Genomic DNA, 16,046 nt, shown 5'->3' on the forward strand with positions numbered 1-16,046 from the left:
ACATTTCTCATGTGTCACATTTTATGGGTGCCAAGAAGAAAACAAATGAAATATGCTGTCTCTTTGACCTTGCGTCTTCCTTTTCTGCTTGGCTTGATTTTATTGTAAGTTTCTCCTACACTACCCAGTTTAGAAGGTGCCACATAAGGGACATGAAGACAACACCAGAGTCGAGGGCCAAAGTTCTTACTATCAAGTGTTGGAAATTTTTCCTTAACGCAAAATTAAAATATATTATATCTAATAGACCTGACATTTTTATATTTGATTAAATTTTATTTTATTTTCAATAATCCAGTCTCTTGTGCGGGGAAGGGTCAGTGACCGACCATGACTGGCTGTAGGCACTGTTGGTTTCACATGACTAATGATGGAGAACCATTTGTCTAGACTGCAGTTTACGATGTGTCTATGCTAAGCAGATACACACAAGACGGAAGACAACCCCCAACCTTCTAGTACTTTGGTACTAGAGTTTAAGAAAAGGTTGAGCTTGTGTTTAGTTCAAGTGGTAATATTGATATTTCTATTATAGTATTTGATTTGCTTCATACTATAGATGCATCTATATACCGCCCTGAACCAAAGTCCATTGCTTTCAATATAAAGCCAAGTTCTCTCACAAAATATAGGACAGAAAGCACTTTTCTGGCTTGGAGCCATTTGTCCCAACCCATATACGAATACACAGTGATCACTGCCAAGTGTGCATGTGTTATCCATACAGAATAGGAGCAAGCCACTGCCAAACACCTCTAAGGCCTAGATCACATCTGCGTTCAGTATTCCGTTCACCTGTCCGCTTGGGGACCCGAATGGAATACAGAACACACTGACAAGCGGTGAGCAATGAAAATACGGACCCCATAGACTATAATGGGGTCTGCATGTTTTCTGCATGCTGTCTGCATGAGTCATGCGGAGAGGAAAGTAGTTCATGAAGTACTTTTCTCTCCGCATGTTCTGTGCGGACACCACATGGACACCAATGCATTCGGTATTCCGTTTGGACTAGTGGACTACCTGAACGGAATATTGAATGCAGATGTGAATGGGCCTAACTGTGTCTACTTACATCTTGAACTTTCCAAATTCTCTCTCTGTCAATATTTGTTTTAGGGATTAAAAAAAAAAGTTAGATTGACCCCCTTTACACATTAAATAGTCAGCCTGTTGGTCACAATCAGATGACATCAATGTAATGTGTATGGCTAGCTTCATCTTTTTCAAAATCAGTTGTTCTTCACAATGAGAAATATTGACATCTGCATCTATTTTCCCTAAACTGGTGCTACTGTCCTATAAGTGAAGAATTTACAATTGGTAGAAAAATCTAAGTGTTTTTTTCCTAGAAACAATATCACATTTGTCCATGGGCTATGTTTGGTATTGCAAGTTAGCTCAAGTCACAGGAGTTAGGCTGGGCTGCAATACCAGACACAACCCAAGATCCCTAGTGGCAGTGTCCTAAGAAAATAAGACTTTGTTTCTAATATTATAGAGCCATAAAACACAAAAAACACATACACATACAAGTATGTAGTTCTATTAAACATTATGCATCTTATTAGCAAAACAATGAACGGATCTATCCACATGATGAGCACCAACCTGCATAAGGCTTCAATTGCATCTCTATCCAAGAAATCATGGTCCTTCTTTACAGCGGATATATCAATGGGAAACAGTAGATCTAGGGGTAACAAGGATTTAATAACAGGTAAATTATTTCATTTTAGTATTTAATGACGACAAATAAAGCAAAGGTGTGAGTAATATTAATTGTACATGGATTACATAAGACTTAGTAGCGGTTTGGTGCCAGGCAGACTTCACTGGAGGTCTTAGAAGCATAAGGTAAATAGAAGGGTTAAAGGAACCAGATGTTTCCTGTACTCCTCTAGAAAAACAAAAAAAACTTTCAAGATAAATGACTCCTGGTGCCATCTCGCATACCATACTGCCCCACCGGTCCACATGTTGGAGCTTTCACATGTAACCTTGATAAAATTCACATGGGACACACTAGGAAGGTCAGGGAAGCCGGGCCAAGCAAAGATAAAAGCCCAAAGGCAGAGACTCCAAGCCAGCTGAATCCAAACCATCTGCAGAGGATCAAAGCGGAATATGATGCACAATATCCTACTTGCAGATAAATATTTGCCCAGTGTGTACACACATTTATGGTCTCTTACAAAATCAGAGGATTAGTGATCAATTATTCACTATGTCAGTAGGACTATTCTGAATAAGTGCACTTGCATAGGGAGTAGACAACCTTCAGAGCTCCAGATGTTAGTGAAATGCAAATTGTGACACCGGCTGCAAATATACCAGTTGGTATTTGTCAGACATTTTCAAAGAATTTAGATAAGCAGAATTAAAAAAAAAAAAAAAAAAAAAATGTAATTAAAGCCAAGACAGAGACTGTTGGGTCATGAAGAGGTCTGGACAACTGGATGGTTTGTGCACTGCATTAAAAGAGGCATTTATACAGATGGATTCAATTCTAGGAATCACCAAGTATTTATTCTAAGGGTTATCTGTAAATAGTAATATTCATATTTCCACACCCGACACACATTAGGCCCAATGTGTTTTTTAAAGTTTTAACAAAGCCAAATTTTGGCATCCATATGGTGTTGACAATACCAAGAGCTTCTGCATTACACTAAACTGAACTTGTATCACCACAGGGTTCTATACAGAACTGTCCCAAGATCGAAACTTCTCACCTATCCAGTGCATGGGTGATAAGTGTCTCATCACTTGGGTCCCACCACTAAAAATAGTGGAGGGATCCCAACTTTTGAAAAGAGTGTCAGTCATGTATGCACGTTACTGTCCCATTCATGGTCCATGTGACAGACGAATATAACCAATGTGACCCTAGCAATGAAACACGTACAACCTATTCTGTGGATAGGCAGTTCAGCTACTGATCAATGTTGGGACAACCCCTTTAAGCTTGGTTTAGACCTCACAGGAGGTCCAAGAGGAATAAGTTGCTACTAAATACATCTAGAGAAAGAATATGGAAGATAAATGAGAATGATGGCTGATCCTACCAAATTTGGTAATTTCAGCCTATTTTTATTGGCGTGCAGGGCGCATTTTCTTCTAATTCTGTACATACCAAACTAATACATTTTTCTGTTAACCAGGTAGTAAGTGTGCTTAATATGACTCATAATAATAGTGCTAGGGATGAATATGAGAAGATGTAACCATGATTCATATTACTAACCACATCTGTGTATACAGATTATTAAACAGAGATTTCCATATCTGTTTAATAATCAGTAACAAAGGAATTTATTAAGAACTGTAAAAGTCATTGAAATAAAGGAGCTTCAAACTGGCGGCCTCATGATTCCATATGGTTTCCTTTTTCTACGTGGCGCTTGGAAAGACTATATTTACACATCTGCTTATGAATGGTGGGAAGTATGTGCTGCACAATGAATTTCATACCAAGCTATTCTGCACCAAGTACAATTTGAACAGATGGTTTCAGCATTTCTCAGGACGCCAGGCAGCAAATATCAGAAAGTCATTCTGAAAAACACCAGCAATGGAGTATCCAGCAGTGTTGGAATTTATACACATGCTCAAGATGGTTCATCTATCTCCATGCAGTGCTGAATCCTTTTCAATGCCCTAAGAACACACATTTACATTTTTGACAAAAAAAACACCCCAACATTTCAGGGATGAGCTCAGTTGTCAAGAGCACCCACAATGACCAGTAGATAACTTAATAAAATTACTGACTACTGGTTTGTGTTTACATAGGCGTAATATAACAAATGTAAGGTGTCGTTCAAATCACATTTTGAGCATCCAGAGATGATCCATTTTTATTTAAAGTTTATATCAGTTTTAACCCGTTTTCGCATCAGTTTTTCTGCATCTGCAAAACTGATTAGACAGATGGATAATCATAATGTGATCATGTGAACGGCCTCTAACAAATATCAAAATACTTTGGGTCTGCCCTACAGTATTCCTCAGCATAGTATTTTTTGGATCGTACTTAAAAAAAAAATAAAAAAAAAATTGGATAAGATAACCAAACAAGAGATGATTCATCCATGGTTATGTCAGAAAATAACTGCTTGCACCTCTAAAAGTTATATCAGTGAATACATCTTCCCATTTATGCATTGTCCAATGGTTTCTCCCACAAACGGCACTTATTCCTTGTGCACTGAATAAGGGATATGATTCTAAATCCTTGGGGTCCAAGAACTGGGACCACTAGTGATCACAAGAATGGGACCACAGATCAGTAGTGTGCAGCACTCAGTCAGTCCTGGTTCACATCTGCGTTCAGTATTCCGTTGGGGGAATCCTGTTGCCCCCCACCCCCTGAATGGAATACCAAAAGAATTCAAAGGCAGTAAGTAAGGAAACCACATGGACCCCATACACTATATTGGGGTCCATTGTTTTCTGCGTGTGCTGTGTCTGCACTAGTCATGCAGAGAATTCTTGAAGTACTTTTCTCTCTGCATGACACTGTGCGGAAAAAACATGGAGTTTCCCAACGGAATAGAAAACACAAGTGTGAACCAGGCCTTAGTCCAATGAAGTGAGTAGAGCAGTGGCTTTGTATTTGCATTTCAAGGATCCCTGTGCTAGTAATCACTTGGAAGCCCAGGGGTCAGACCCCCCAGTGACCAGACACATATTCCCTATCCACAGGAGTGCTTCAGTAATTGTGTATACAGCCATTTCTCTTTAAGGTGTTGGAACTGTGCACTCCGTTTCTAGGGATCTTTTGTGGTCCAAGTTGCCAGAATCCAATGGATTAGACATTCATGCCATATCAATGGACTGGACAATAATGCCATATGAAACTATTTTATAATGAAGTTTCAAAAAAGATATATATATATATATATATATATATATATATATATATATATATATATATCGTACCAAACCACCCCAGACACAATAATACCCTAATAAGAGTAAGGCTTTAGAATGTCCCGTGCTTGACTGATGTGTCTGGCTAATTCCTATTATATCAGTGTGAACATAAAAGCTATTATTATTCAGGCCTCGCCAATGTATAACAGAATAGAAGTTATTTTTAACAAAGAAGTAGCAATTGAAAAGAACTACAGTCAAAGCCTTGTCCAGGAAATGGCCCTTACTGACCTACATCTGCAGGCACAGCTCACATCTTCGTTATTTTTGGCATACTAGAAGTTGTTAACCTCTTCTCAGCATGACAGGTTTCCTAGATTTACAAGGATCATTCATTCTTTCAGTTTGGGGAAGCTCAGTTTTTTTTGTTTTTTTTTTAGGAATTATTTTAAATAAGGGCTCATTAGATAAAAAAAAAAAAGACAATCCTGGACAACGTCAGCGATTTCCGCTAGGCCGTGCAGAATACTTCTACTAGGTCAAACCATTTTATGGATTAAGACAAAAGTCTCCTTCTTTAATGATGGGAAATAATTGTAGGAAATGAGTTTTCTTCTCCAGCAGAGATGTTATACCGGTTCCTTTATACACAGTGATCCACATCTTTGTCTACAACAATCCTTCACGTAAGAGGAAGACACAATGTAGACATAACAGAGGAAAAGGAACCTTGGCTGCAGGTATTTAACATTTAGGTCACATATATCATACGTTTAAATCTGTTTTATGGAAATATGTATACATGTCTGAGATACGGGTAAAAAAGTGTCAGGGGGGGGCTGTATAATTAATTTGTGAGGAGTCAATGTTTGAAATTACTTGTGTCATTGTTATTTTAATAAAACATACTTGGCTGCCTCATATGGAATTGTTTTAATCTAAACTTTTATTGTCCATCTACCTAAACACAGTAAGCTAAACACAAAGCTAGTCATGTAGACAAGATAACAGTTCATTGGCCATTTCATTATAATCGGCATATACTTGTTAATGGGATATGTCATGACTGTACCCTATAGAAGTTATAAGGGGAAAGGATTGGATTTGTTGGATTTCAACATGTCCAATCCTTTGCTGGAGCGTTCCCTTCTCCCTAGTGAAGTAGGAATACATGCTTTAGCATTGGCCATGGGCTATCTCAAGTGAGTGCCAAGTAACATGCATTTTATAGTTGTTGAGGGTACAATACACACTTAAAATGGCCATACCCTTCATATAGCTGTTGACTAAATACTTGTTTCACCAACAGCTATTCCTCCTGAACTGCAAAGTACAACCATGCTTGGTGGAGGAAGAGGAGAAGAAGTCATTGATCTACCCCGAGATCAATATGATGAGACACAGGGCAATATATACAACCTTTCTTTCCCTGACTTCTAGCATTGGGAGAAGGTCCTCATGCTCATTAGATGGTTGGCATGTGTATGGCCACCATAAAACTTTACAGAGACCCATCATGATCTAACATACTGATAACCGTACACCAGGCACAAAAATATGATCCTCTCCCATAGTAGGTATTGCTTGTGGCCTCAAAATACCATTACAATAAAATGGGTCAGATTTCACAAGCAGCACATAGTTCCCATTCCCACAGTATACGAAGAGACAATGTGAACCTGTCTGCGAACATGACACAGTTACATGTCATGGTGGCAGAAATCTTAATATTTGAGGAAATTTAAAGTAGTTGAACTTATAAAATGTATCTAACTAACTTACATACACATTACAGCAACTTTGGAAGAGGTTGTTAGGGATGAAGAATAGACAAGAATTTGGTGATCAAGATCTGTGTGGGCATTGTAACAGAAATATGCATGGATGGGCGCACCATCTAGCATCTCATATGATATATGTGATTTGTAAAGTAGCGGAAATTACTGTCTTATTCATATCATTCGCTATATGGATAATATAACATCACCAAAAGTAAGAAAACGGTGGATCTAGTCATGAATATACGCCAATATCATTTACTTTATTATAATGTACACAACCAGACCATGACTCCAAAGTCACCTTGTGGCAACTGAACTTACCTTCATATAACTGCGCGTACTGGGGAAACCCTGCTGCCCGCAACCAGTCACATGCTTCCTTTGCCTCTATTTCTGTAATAGAAAAAAACATAGAAACCCCTCTGTTAGTGATTTGCAGAGTAAGTTCCTGGGTACACTTCCTAAACTCTCTATGGAAACAGTATTACCATGTAAATTTACTACAAGGAGTACATAGCGGAGCCATTGTCATTCATGGCAGTTCCTCTCCTTACAAGTGAGGATTACTTTTTTCCACTTCCTCCTGATTGTTAGGTGAATTCCATTTAATAGATGTGTCTCTCAGCAATGAAGAGTATTCCAGCAATTTCAACCTGGTTGACCGACAAATACTTAAAGGCTTTATGAAATGAGAATTTAGTGCTTTACTTCAAGGATGTGGTAGTCAGAAAAACAACTTTTGTGATTACTTAACATTTTAGAAGCTTTGTTTGTAAGAGTCCTCAAAACCTTAGAATATCCCAAGGCTTAGCATTCAGGGTCTTCAGTAAAAACCTTCTGCTCCTGTGTAACAAGGTGCCGCATCCTTATTAACGTAACTTAAGCAAGACTGAAACTAGGGGTGAACTGGGAAGCATAAGGATTGTTTGGGCAGGGGTCTGATGAGGAGTATGACATTACTTTAGAACAAGCAAATTTAATTTAAAAAAAAAAAAAAAACACATTAGGCAAAGGCCCCACATTCTGGAAACACAGCGTTTTTGGCTACTGCGGGGAAGAAAAAACAACGCGTTTTATGGTCCCAGCAAAGAGAATGAGATTTCAATTAATCTCATTCACACATTGTTGGGAAAAAAAACCAAAACTGTGAAAAAGCTATAGCTTCAAATTGGCATCGATTTTTGAAAATCACAGCATATTATTTTTAGCTGTGGAATCACAAGTGTTTTCCCTACAGCAGAGTTGCACTATAAAGGGCCTTAGCCTTAAAATGGGGGTTTTCGGGACTTTTTAATTTTTAACCTATCCTTAGTATAGGTCATCAATTGAAGATCTGTGGAGGTCCAACACCTAGGACCCCCATTAATTTACTGCCTGAAGCAGCAGCAGTGCACCCTGAATGTGCTCCAATTCACAAATCATGTGACATCATATTTATTGATTGGGACTGGGCAGCTAACCGCTAACCAAGTCAAAGGGCTGAGCTGTGATACCAAATACTGACAAATGTACGGTTTGTGCTTGGTAAGTACCTTTACCAATAGCTGATTGGCTGGAGGCCTGGGTGTCGAACTCTAATCTTTAACTGATGACCTCGGATAGGTCATCAGTTAATAAGTCCTGGAAAAACCCTTTTAGGGGGAATTCACACTTGCACCCCTGTCTGTCTGTCATGTTTCTGTCCTAATTGCCGTAGAAACTGGATAGAGGATGGCTTGCTGGTGGTCAGTTTTAAGACCCATTCATTTGAATGGGTTTTTCAAGCAAACCGCCAGTGTCCGTATGTAGCCTCTCCGCCTGGAAACAGTATTTTTTTTTTTTTTGCACGGACACAAAGTCCTGTATGTTCGACTTTGTGTCTCTGCATAAAAAACGGTTTCCAGGTGGAGAGGCTACATACGGACACCGGTGGCTTGCTTTAAAAACCTATTTAAATTAATGGGTTTTAAAACTGACCATCATCAAGCCGTCCTCTATCCAGTTTTTCCAGGGATTGTGACGGAAACCCCTGGATGGATAGCAGGCGCGAGTGTGAACGCTGCATAAGCAATGGAGTCTATCAGCATCAGCTTATCACACACTGTTATGATGTAAGCAAAGTCAAAAGCTGAAACATCAACAACCAAAGCTGAAGCATCCAAACAAGATAGGACTGTGTGATTTTGATGTAAGAATCTTTAGTGATGATTTCCTATTTATAACTATATGATGGACAAGGTTAAAGTAGTAAAACTCAATGAACTGGAAATGACTTGATATCAACAAGTGATGATCAACCTCTACTAGCACTTACTAGACATCTACTTAATACTAGCTGTGAGTAAGGGGTCATACATGCCTACCCTGAAACGCGTATGCTAATTTACTGGCTTATCCTGGTTACATGGATCTGTCTCATTTGGAATTTTTATTGTCTTTTCATTTATAGTTAAATTTTTTTATGATGCTGGAATTTTATGCTATTTTTTCCATATCCATTGCCTACTGGTCCAAGGTTTGTTCCGTGCATCATTTTTTTCATGGTTCATGCTCCCTGGTTGTAGTGATGATTTGTTTGCACTATTGCCATCCACTACCAAGTCGCTGGTCATGCTGGCTTAACTACTGTACAGTTTTCCTCCATCCTAGATTCTATATAAACACTATTCCTTTCTGTGGATGTGTTATATAGCGAGGATAGCCTGGGGCTAATGATTATGAGCCACATTGTGTCACCTCCTCAAAGTAGCAAGGGAGCATACACAGCAAAAATCAAGGCCAGGACCCCATAGGAAAGCGGATCCTTTAGTGCTGCGTAAAAGCACTCTATTAAGTGAAATGAAGACGGACTCTTTCACATTTTGGTTAATCAAGCAAACAGGTGGTGAGCAATCAGATTCTCAATGTTTATCCAGCCTTGACTACATTCAGCTTTCTTGATGTGCCAGAACAAAAAGACTTCATTAGACACAAGTGACTAGACAATTTTACCACCTACTCCGCTAGGATACTATTGCTACTCAACATTTACTTGTGACACTTCATCTATTCCTCCAAAATCACGCTGAGGGCATTCAAAAAAACCTTTAACATTTGACCCCGTAATTTTAACACTTGGAAAATTTAATAATAGGCAGGTCAAGGCTAGCTAACTTATCCATAGACTCCTCCACAAGATCCAACCAGGAATGCCGGCTCTCGTAACCCTCCAGCTCTAATTAGTGCAATGGATTTGGATAGCGTAGAAAGTGTTGTAGGACAAGTCTCATAATCCCAGGGTTGGGGTCTCAGCCATAATGATTTACACTCTGATCGAGTCATTCGAGGGACTAGGCGGTGGAGGAGGGGGTCTCATTGACAGACAAGTATTTACAGAACTGGACTTCTGCTGTTTACTCCTGCCTCGGGTTATTACAACACATGGAAAGCAGCACGTAGAGCTTCCATAGGCGTCCAGCTATTGAAGACCCACCTATTCTTAAAACTAATGCATCTGAAAAGAGCAGACTCTGGAATTTAATTTAGACAACTTGTAGTAGTACATGAAAAGAGCCCTTGAAAAGGGCAGGTACAGAAAGGATTTGGTGGATTCCAGCCAAAATTTACAAGAGATGAGTTGATACAGGAGAAAGGCTCTTTGGTTACAACATTCTAACAAAAAGGAAATGGCTCACACGTTGTCACCAGCTCATATCGGGCAACTCAAGCGTGAACCCAGCATAAAAAAAAATCTTATAAGGAAAGAAGAAGAAGAAGAAAAAAAAAAAGACTTTTGTTGTGATTGTGCATTTACATTCAATGTAATAATTTGTGTTAGACACATGGTTTACAGGTTTAGTGATGCAGAGCAAACTTAAAGGATAAGCCATAACCAGGTGACGTTACAAGATAAAGATATATTGGCACAGTAATTTGTTTTACAGTACAAAATACATAGAATAGTAATCCAATGCAAGACATGAACCAATGAGTGTCCACAATAGAATGAAAATAGCGGCCATCTGGCCATACAACATACACACTTATGGAAATGGCAGGACAGTTGACTCATATACATGACATAGGTCTTGCTGGATACTGGTATTCACATGTACTATCTAGGGCTGATGCCTGGGCCAATTATAGTGAACGACCATATAGAGATGCACTAGTTCCCCATTGTTGACTAATGTAAATGCCCTTTTGTTGGGCGATTGTAGCTGTGGGCATCACAACATGAGCAGAATGCCCTATGTGCTGTCAATGAACAAAGAAGCTGTATGGGGATAAACCAGGGCTTAGCAACTACTCCTCCCCATGCAGTTTGCATAGGCCCATGTAAAAGGCCAATGCAAATGAATGCTGATCAACTAATTATAGTGATCTGCATATACACCATGGACTCTCTGAATGCTGTAACCAGTGCATAGTCTTTAGTCAAGGACATTAGAAGATTGACTAGTATATTCCAGAAACAGTCCCAGTTCAAATTACCCTATAGCAGGGGTAGGGAACTTATGGCTCTCCAGCTGTTGCAAAACTACAACTCCCAGCATGCATACTTGCTCTGCTGTTCTTGGAACTGCCATGGAAGTGAATGGAGAATGATGGGAGTTGTAGTTTCACAGCAACTAGAGAGCCGAAGGTTCCCTACCCCTGCCCTATAGTGTCAGATCCTAATAAAAATATCCACATTTCCTATATAACAGGCTCTGTTCACAGTATGTATGAGCCTTCCTTTAGAAGTATATGTCAGGAATACTCTCCTACATATAGCTCTTACAGAAGACTTTGACTTCCATCTACATGTATGGCATTCACTGTCTGTGGGATCCAAAGGATGCCAGTGCATACATTTATCTATGTTGCACATATAGTTTGTATAAATTAAAGAGACCATGTATAATGGTCATCTACCCCCTAGAAGAAAGACATACCCTGGTCAGTCAGTCTCTTAGATAGGGCCACTGGTTCCATGGTCTAATGTGTCTTTTGATAATTTCAGAACTCAGATAAGATCTTATTGTTTGCTAAGAATTCTGGAAGATGCAGCATATAACATGCACCAGGAAATCTCTCCTGTACTGCTGTATTGTAATACACATGCAACAGGCACAGGAGGGGGAAGGAAACAGGAAATTTTTATTGGAAGCAGCCTTATTTGTTAGATGGGTTCACAGAGCTCAGTTTGAGCGTCTAAATGAAGTTTTGCAGATCTCCTTTGTGTACAGAGCTGGGAACTATTAGGCTATATTAACACACTTCCTGGGACTTTAGGACAACATCCTTCAGTCTACTCATAAATGATAACACTTTCCAAACCAAAAAGGCAAAACTGATACTTGATCAAATAAAGTTATTGACATTTTTCAAAAATAATACAAAAAGTACAAGGATTCTCCTTTACTCCTTCAAAATTCTTAAGGAGGCACAATAGCCTGCTGGAGTATAAGGAAGAATCTTATACTTGGTTTGTAATATATGATGAAATATCACAGAAGAGCAGACATATTATTAATAGTCCAATTTCAGGTGGATAATAAAGGGGTTGTCAGTTTTCGGAAAAGAAGGGTGCTTAAAAATAAGCTGATAATGGATGTCCCACCAAGACTTTCAGAGATCTCCACAGAGGGCTTACTCTATAGTAACTTAAACACCATAAAATATATTAAAAATGAGATTTTCTAAACCAAATTATTCACTCAACATAACAAAGGGGTAATCTTCATTTAGGCAAGACAACTTTGGCCGCAACCCCAGCTGAGATACCAAATATCACTGAGTTGCCGTATGAGTCCTTCACTAATGTAAGTAAATGGAGATGCACTGTGATCCCCAAACTTTTTGCAATTACAAGTTGGTCCCCGAATTGTATGTCTAGCGTCATAGTATCTACTAGATTTTACCAAGTGTGTGTATGCAAGCGTGCAATTTTTGAAAATTTGCCCTGATCAACTTTTTATTGCGGTAATGGATAAATCCAAAAATTCAAGTATCGACAGGTTTTAGATCATTTTTCAAAATGGCAATAATTTATGTACAGTTTTCTAAAAATGTTTACTTTTTTTTGTCACATTCCCCAGATGCAGGTATAATGGCAGCAAAAACTCAAGAAATAGTATCAAGTGTAAGTCTAGTAAAAATCTGTTGACTAACACAGGGTTAATAAAAGCAGAAGTCAAACAGATGGCCCTGCAACCTGGAACTCAGACATCCTCCTGGTCATCCTGGCTCCTTGGAACAGCAGGGTAAGATTTGCTTATCAGCACTCCCAGTTTTAGGGATGCTTGCCCTGCCAGATGCTGTGAGTCTGTACAGATCCACTTCTGTTTCCTATCAGTCAGTCTCACCAGGTGTTATCACCATAAAATATTGCAACTTCTCTTTTTCCTAGAACTTATGTCTTCATTCAACTAGCATGTTCTCATTGCATTTTCGGGAGGTATAGAAATACTGACATACAGATGTAGCTGATGAGTTAATCCAAATTTCAGCAATTGGTTAAACTACTACAGAGTGTTATATTGAAGGCAACAAAAAAACATTGAACATTCTTTGAAAAATTTACTTTTCATTTATTTGTTGTCTTCTGTGATAAGATATGATGCTGGAGCAGGTTCACTAAATTGCAAAAGTTAGGGTTAACTCTGCTACATTTGTATCTTACTGGGTTAAGGCTGTGTATGTGTAGTAATCGCCAAATTGTAACGCTAAAGTAGAAAATAAAGTAAATGTACAAAATCTGCTTGCCGATGGTAGTAATAAGCAAAGTAGAGCTATAACAAACCATTGAGCATAAACCACCCTTTGAAGATAGTTATTCTTTTCCATTTTCGAGACTAGGTCGTCAACTCTTCATGACCCTACTAAAAATCAGCCCAGGCATTAGATATACAGTTCTGCTTATGCTAGCCTGGTATTGCTGATTATTTTCTCCAACATGCTGGAAAAGCCAATGTTTTCTTCTGCCATTTCCTCTCCGCTTCCTTCTTCTCCTTTGTACTTTGTACATACTTATGATGAGATTAGAGAATTCAATAAAGGAGCTTTTGTGTGCCTTTGAGAGTCAGATGTACAGAGCCAGCTCCTAGAAGAGGAACTGCGCACTCTAATAACACGATCCCTAGAAGGAGATGGCATGCCAGCCCTTTCACAGAAACGTGATGACAGTTGAAGAATTACTTCATTTACATCACTGACTACAGATTTCTACCCTAGGTTGACATTTCCAAAAGCTAAACAGGCATTTGGTGCCTTCTAGCAAGACTGTACGTGTATAGTTCAAAGTATACACAAAGTAGTACTACATACCAACAAGTGCTTAGGAAGCTCACACACCACTAAAACATGGCGACTTCATCAGACTTCTATGTCTGGTCACCAATGGCCTATTACCCAAAAGCACCAGAATATTTCAACCCAGATAAAACCTGCACCGCATCTCACTCTACATTGAAATTTTCTGCAACTAGGACAAGGGAGTCTGTCACCAGAAATCAGCATATCAACCTGGTGCTGCAGATAGATAGGTTAGGGTCACCTGAATCAATTGGTGTCCATTTTGCTAAGATATCACCTTTTTGGACAATATACAAATAAGTTTTTGGGCATTGCCATTGCTCCAAAGACCTCATTTACATATTGTCGAAACTGGCAATATCTTAACAATGGAGGGACCAGTTCACAAGGGGAAGAACTGTTTTATTCAGGTGATCCTAATGTATGTATCTGGAGGGCTGGGCTGATATGATGGGTTCTGTGACAGACCCACTTTAAAGACAAACCTATAGATTTTGGCAAGACAGGACTGCCACCCATCTAAATTTTATGAGGGCCTTTCAACTCCATCCTGACAGTGGATGTTAGGGAAGTGCCCGGTGTGGGTGTAAAATAATAAAAAAGGTATTCTCACCTATTCCCAGAACTCAACTTTTTTTCTGGAGAATCCCTTTAAGGTAATACATTTACAAGTCACCAGTACCAATCAATGAACCATTGCTTCAGGTTCCCATACTGCTGCCTTACCTTACTGGGGATGTTCTCGCAGTAGAATGCAGTCTACAACATCACACAATTCTGTAGTGTTTAACAATTATAGGTCCTGACGTTTGACCTGTATAATTTTTTTTATACCACTGCAAAAATTTTATATTTTAACTTGATATTTAACATGAAATTTAAGCAATATGATAGAAAAGTTACATGATAAGTACAGAAGTGCTGATAACCTAAGTGCTGATGTGTTTTTGCTTCTAATATGGCGCTCAGGACACTAAGGACTATATCTACAATGGCTAATAGTCTTTTAGCACTGAGATAAGATTAACTAATAATTCCTTTATGGTTTAGAACCATAGTCACAGGAAATAATACAGAACATTCAATCTGTATCTTTTTATCAAAAGCACCAATGACAGTATTCTAGAGCTTACTCCAACTCATCACAAAATATACCAACAGAGCAGACTGCCATTTGTTGTTTGGTGTAAAGACCCATTAATGTACAGTAATCCCACGGTCCAATGTGTATGTCTAGGAATAATCTTGCTCAATGTAAAAAATGATATCTGTTATATTTGCATATAAAAATAGTGACGCACAAGCTACAAACTGTCACCATATATTGTTACGTAAAAGCTCCAGAATTCTATTTTTATTCCTAAAGAGTATAGAGGGGTGGGAGGGAAATTATTCCCCATAAACTCATTCTTATAAATCTAAGTCTTAAAATACTGAATTGACATAAAAACAGAAAATGCAAGATTCAAGAAGAGGTGCTGCTATCTATAGTGCCATTTATTATAAAGTCAGTTCTGCATAGGGGTGACAGCAGGAAGCCATTCATGGGTAACATAGATATCAGTGTTTTCAGTAAGTGTTATAGAGGAAAAGATAAGTAAATAAACAGAGCCATTCATTCGCTCACTCAGCCACAGGGCCTGGACCTCTCATTCATTTTCTAAAAACCTCCGGCCCCTCTTCCCCCAGTCACCGCTGGAGGGGTGTAACTGTATAGACTGAGAGGAGCCAGGTGTTTGGGGAGACACCATTCATTGTGCTATGGGGCTATACACCCAGTTTAGGTCCAGATAAAGTCTACGCTGACTGAGTGCATTGAGAAGCCATTCAGGATTTAAAAATAAAAAGAATACAGTGACAAGTACAATAAATCTGCACAGACCGCACCATTGTCGCCCTAAACTATCCTATGTCATATATCGGCAGAACTCTTATTTGACAATACAAAAACCAGGGTTATACAAATGACTTCAGGTAGAATAAATAAAGGTGGCCATAAACCTTCAATAGCTCTATTCCTTCTGACCTCCCCCATCACATATGCATGCTTGGTTTGGTTTAGCTCAGAATGCATGTGTTCTGAATGTATAAAGGGAAATAGTTGCCAGATCCCTCTGACAATGTTTTATC

The 16,046-nt window shown here is 38.9% G+C and overlaps 1 protein-coding gene across 3 annotated transcripts in view; it reads right to left on the bottom strand.

Annotated features, from left to right (window-relative positions):
- Window positions 1-16,046, bottom strand: part of DLC1 (DLC1 Rho GTPase activating protein) — a 342,693-nt gene that overhangs the window by 19,127 nt on the left and 307,520 nt on the right. For all 3 annotated transcript variants that reach the window (XM_075258695.1, XM_075258703.1, XM_075258710.1), the window contains 2 exons: window positions 6,981-7,052; window positions 1,612-1,693 (listed from right to left, as the gene is read on the bottom strand). In XM_075258695.1, coding sequence (XP_075114796.1) covers window positions 1,612-1,693; window positions 6,981-7,052 — 154 coding nt within the window. The remainder of the gene's footprint in view (window positions 1-1,611; window positions 1,694-6,980; window positions 7,053-16,046) is intronic.

This window comes from Leptodactylus fuscus, chromosome 1 (assembly GCF_031893055.1).
Source record: "Leptodactylus fuscus isolate aLepFus1 chromosome 1, aLepFus1.hap2, whole genome shotgun sequence".
NCBI classification, from domain to species: domain Eukaryota; kingdom Metazoa; phylum Chordata; class Amphibia; order Anura; family Leptodactylidae; genus Leptodactylus; species Leptodactylus fuscus.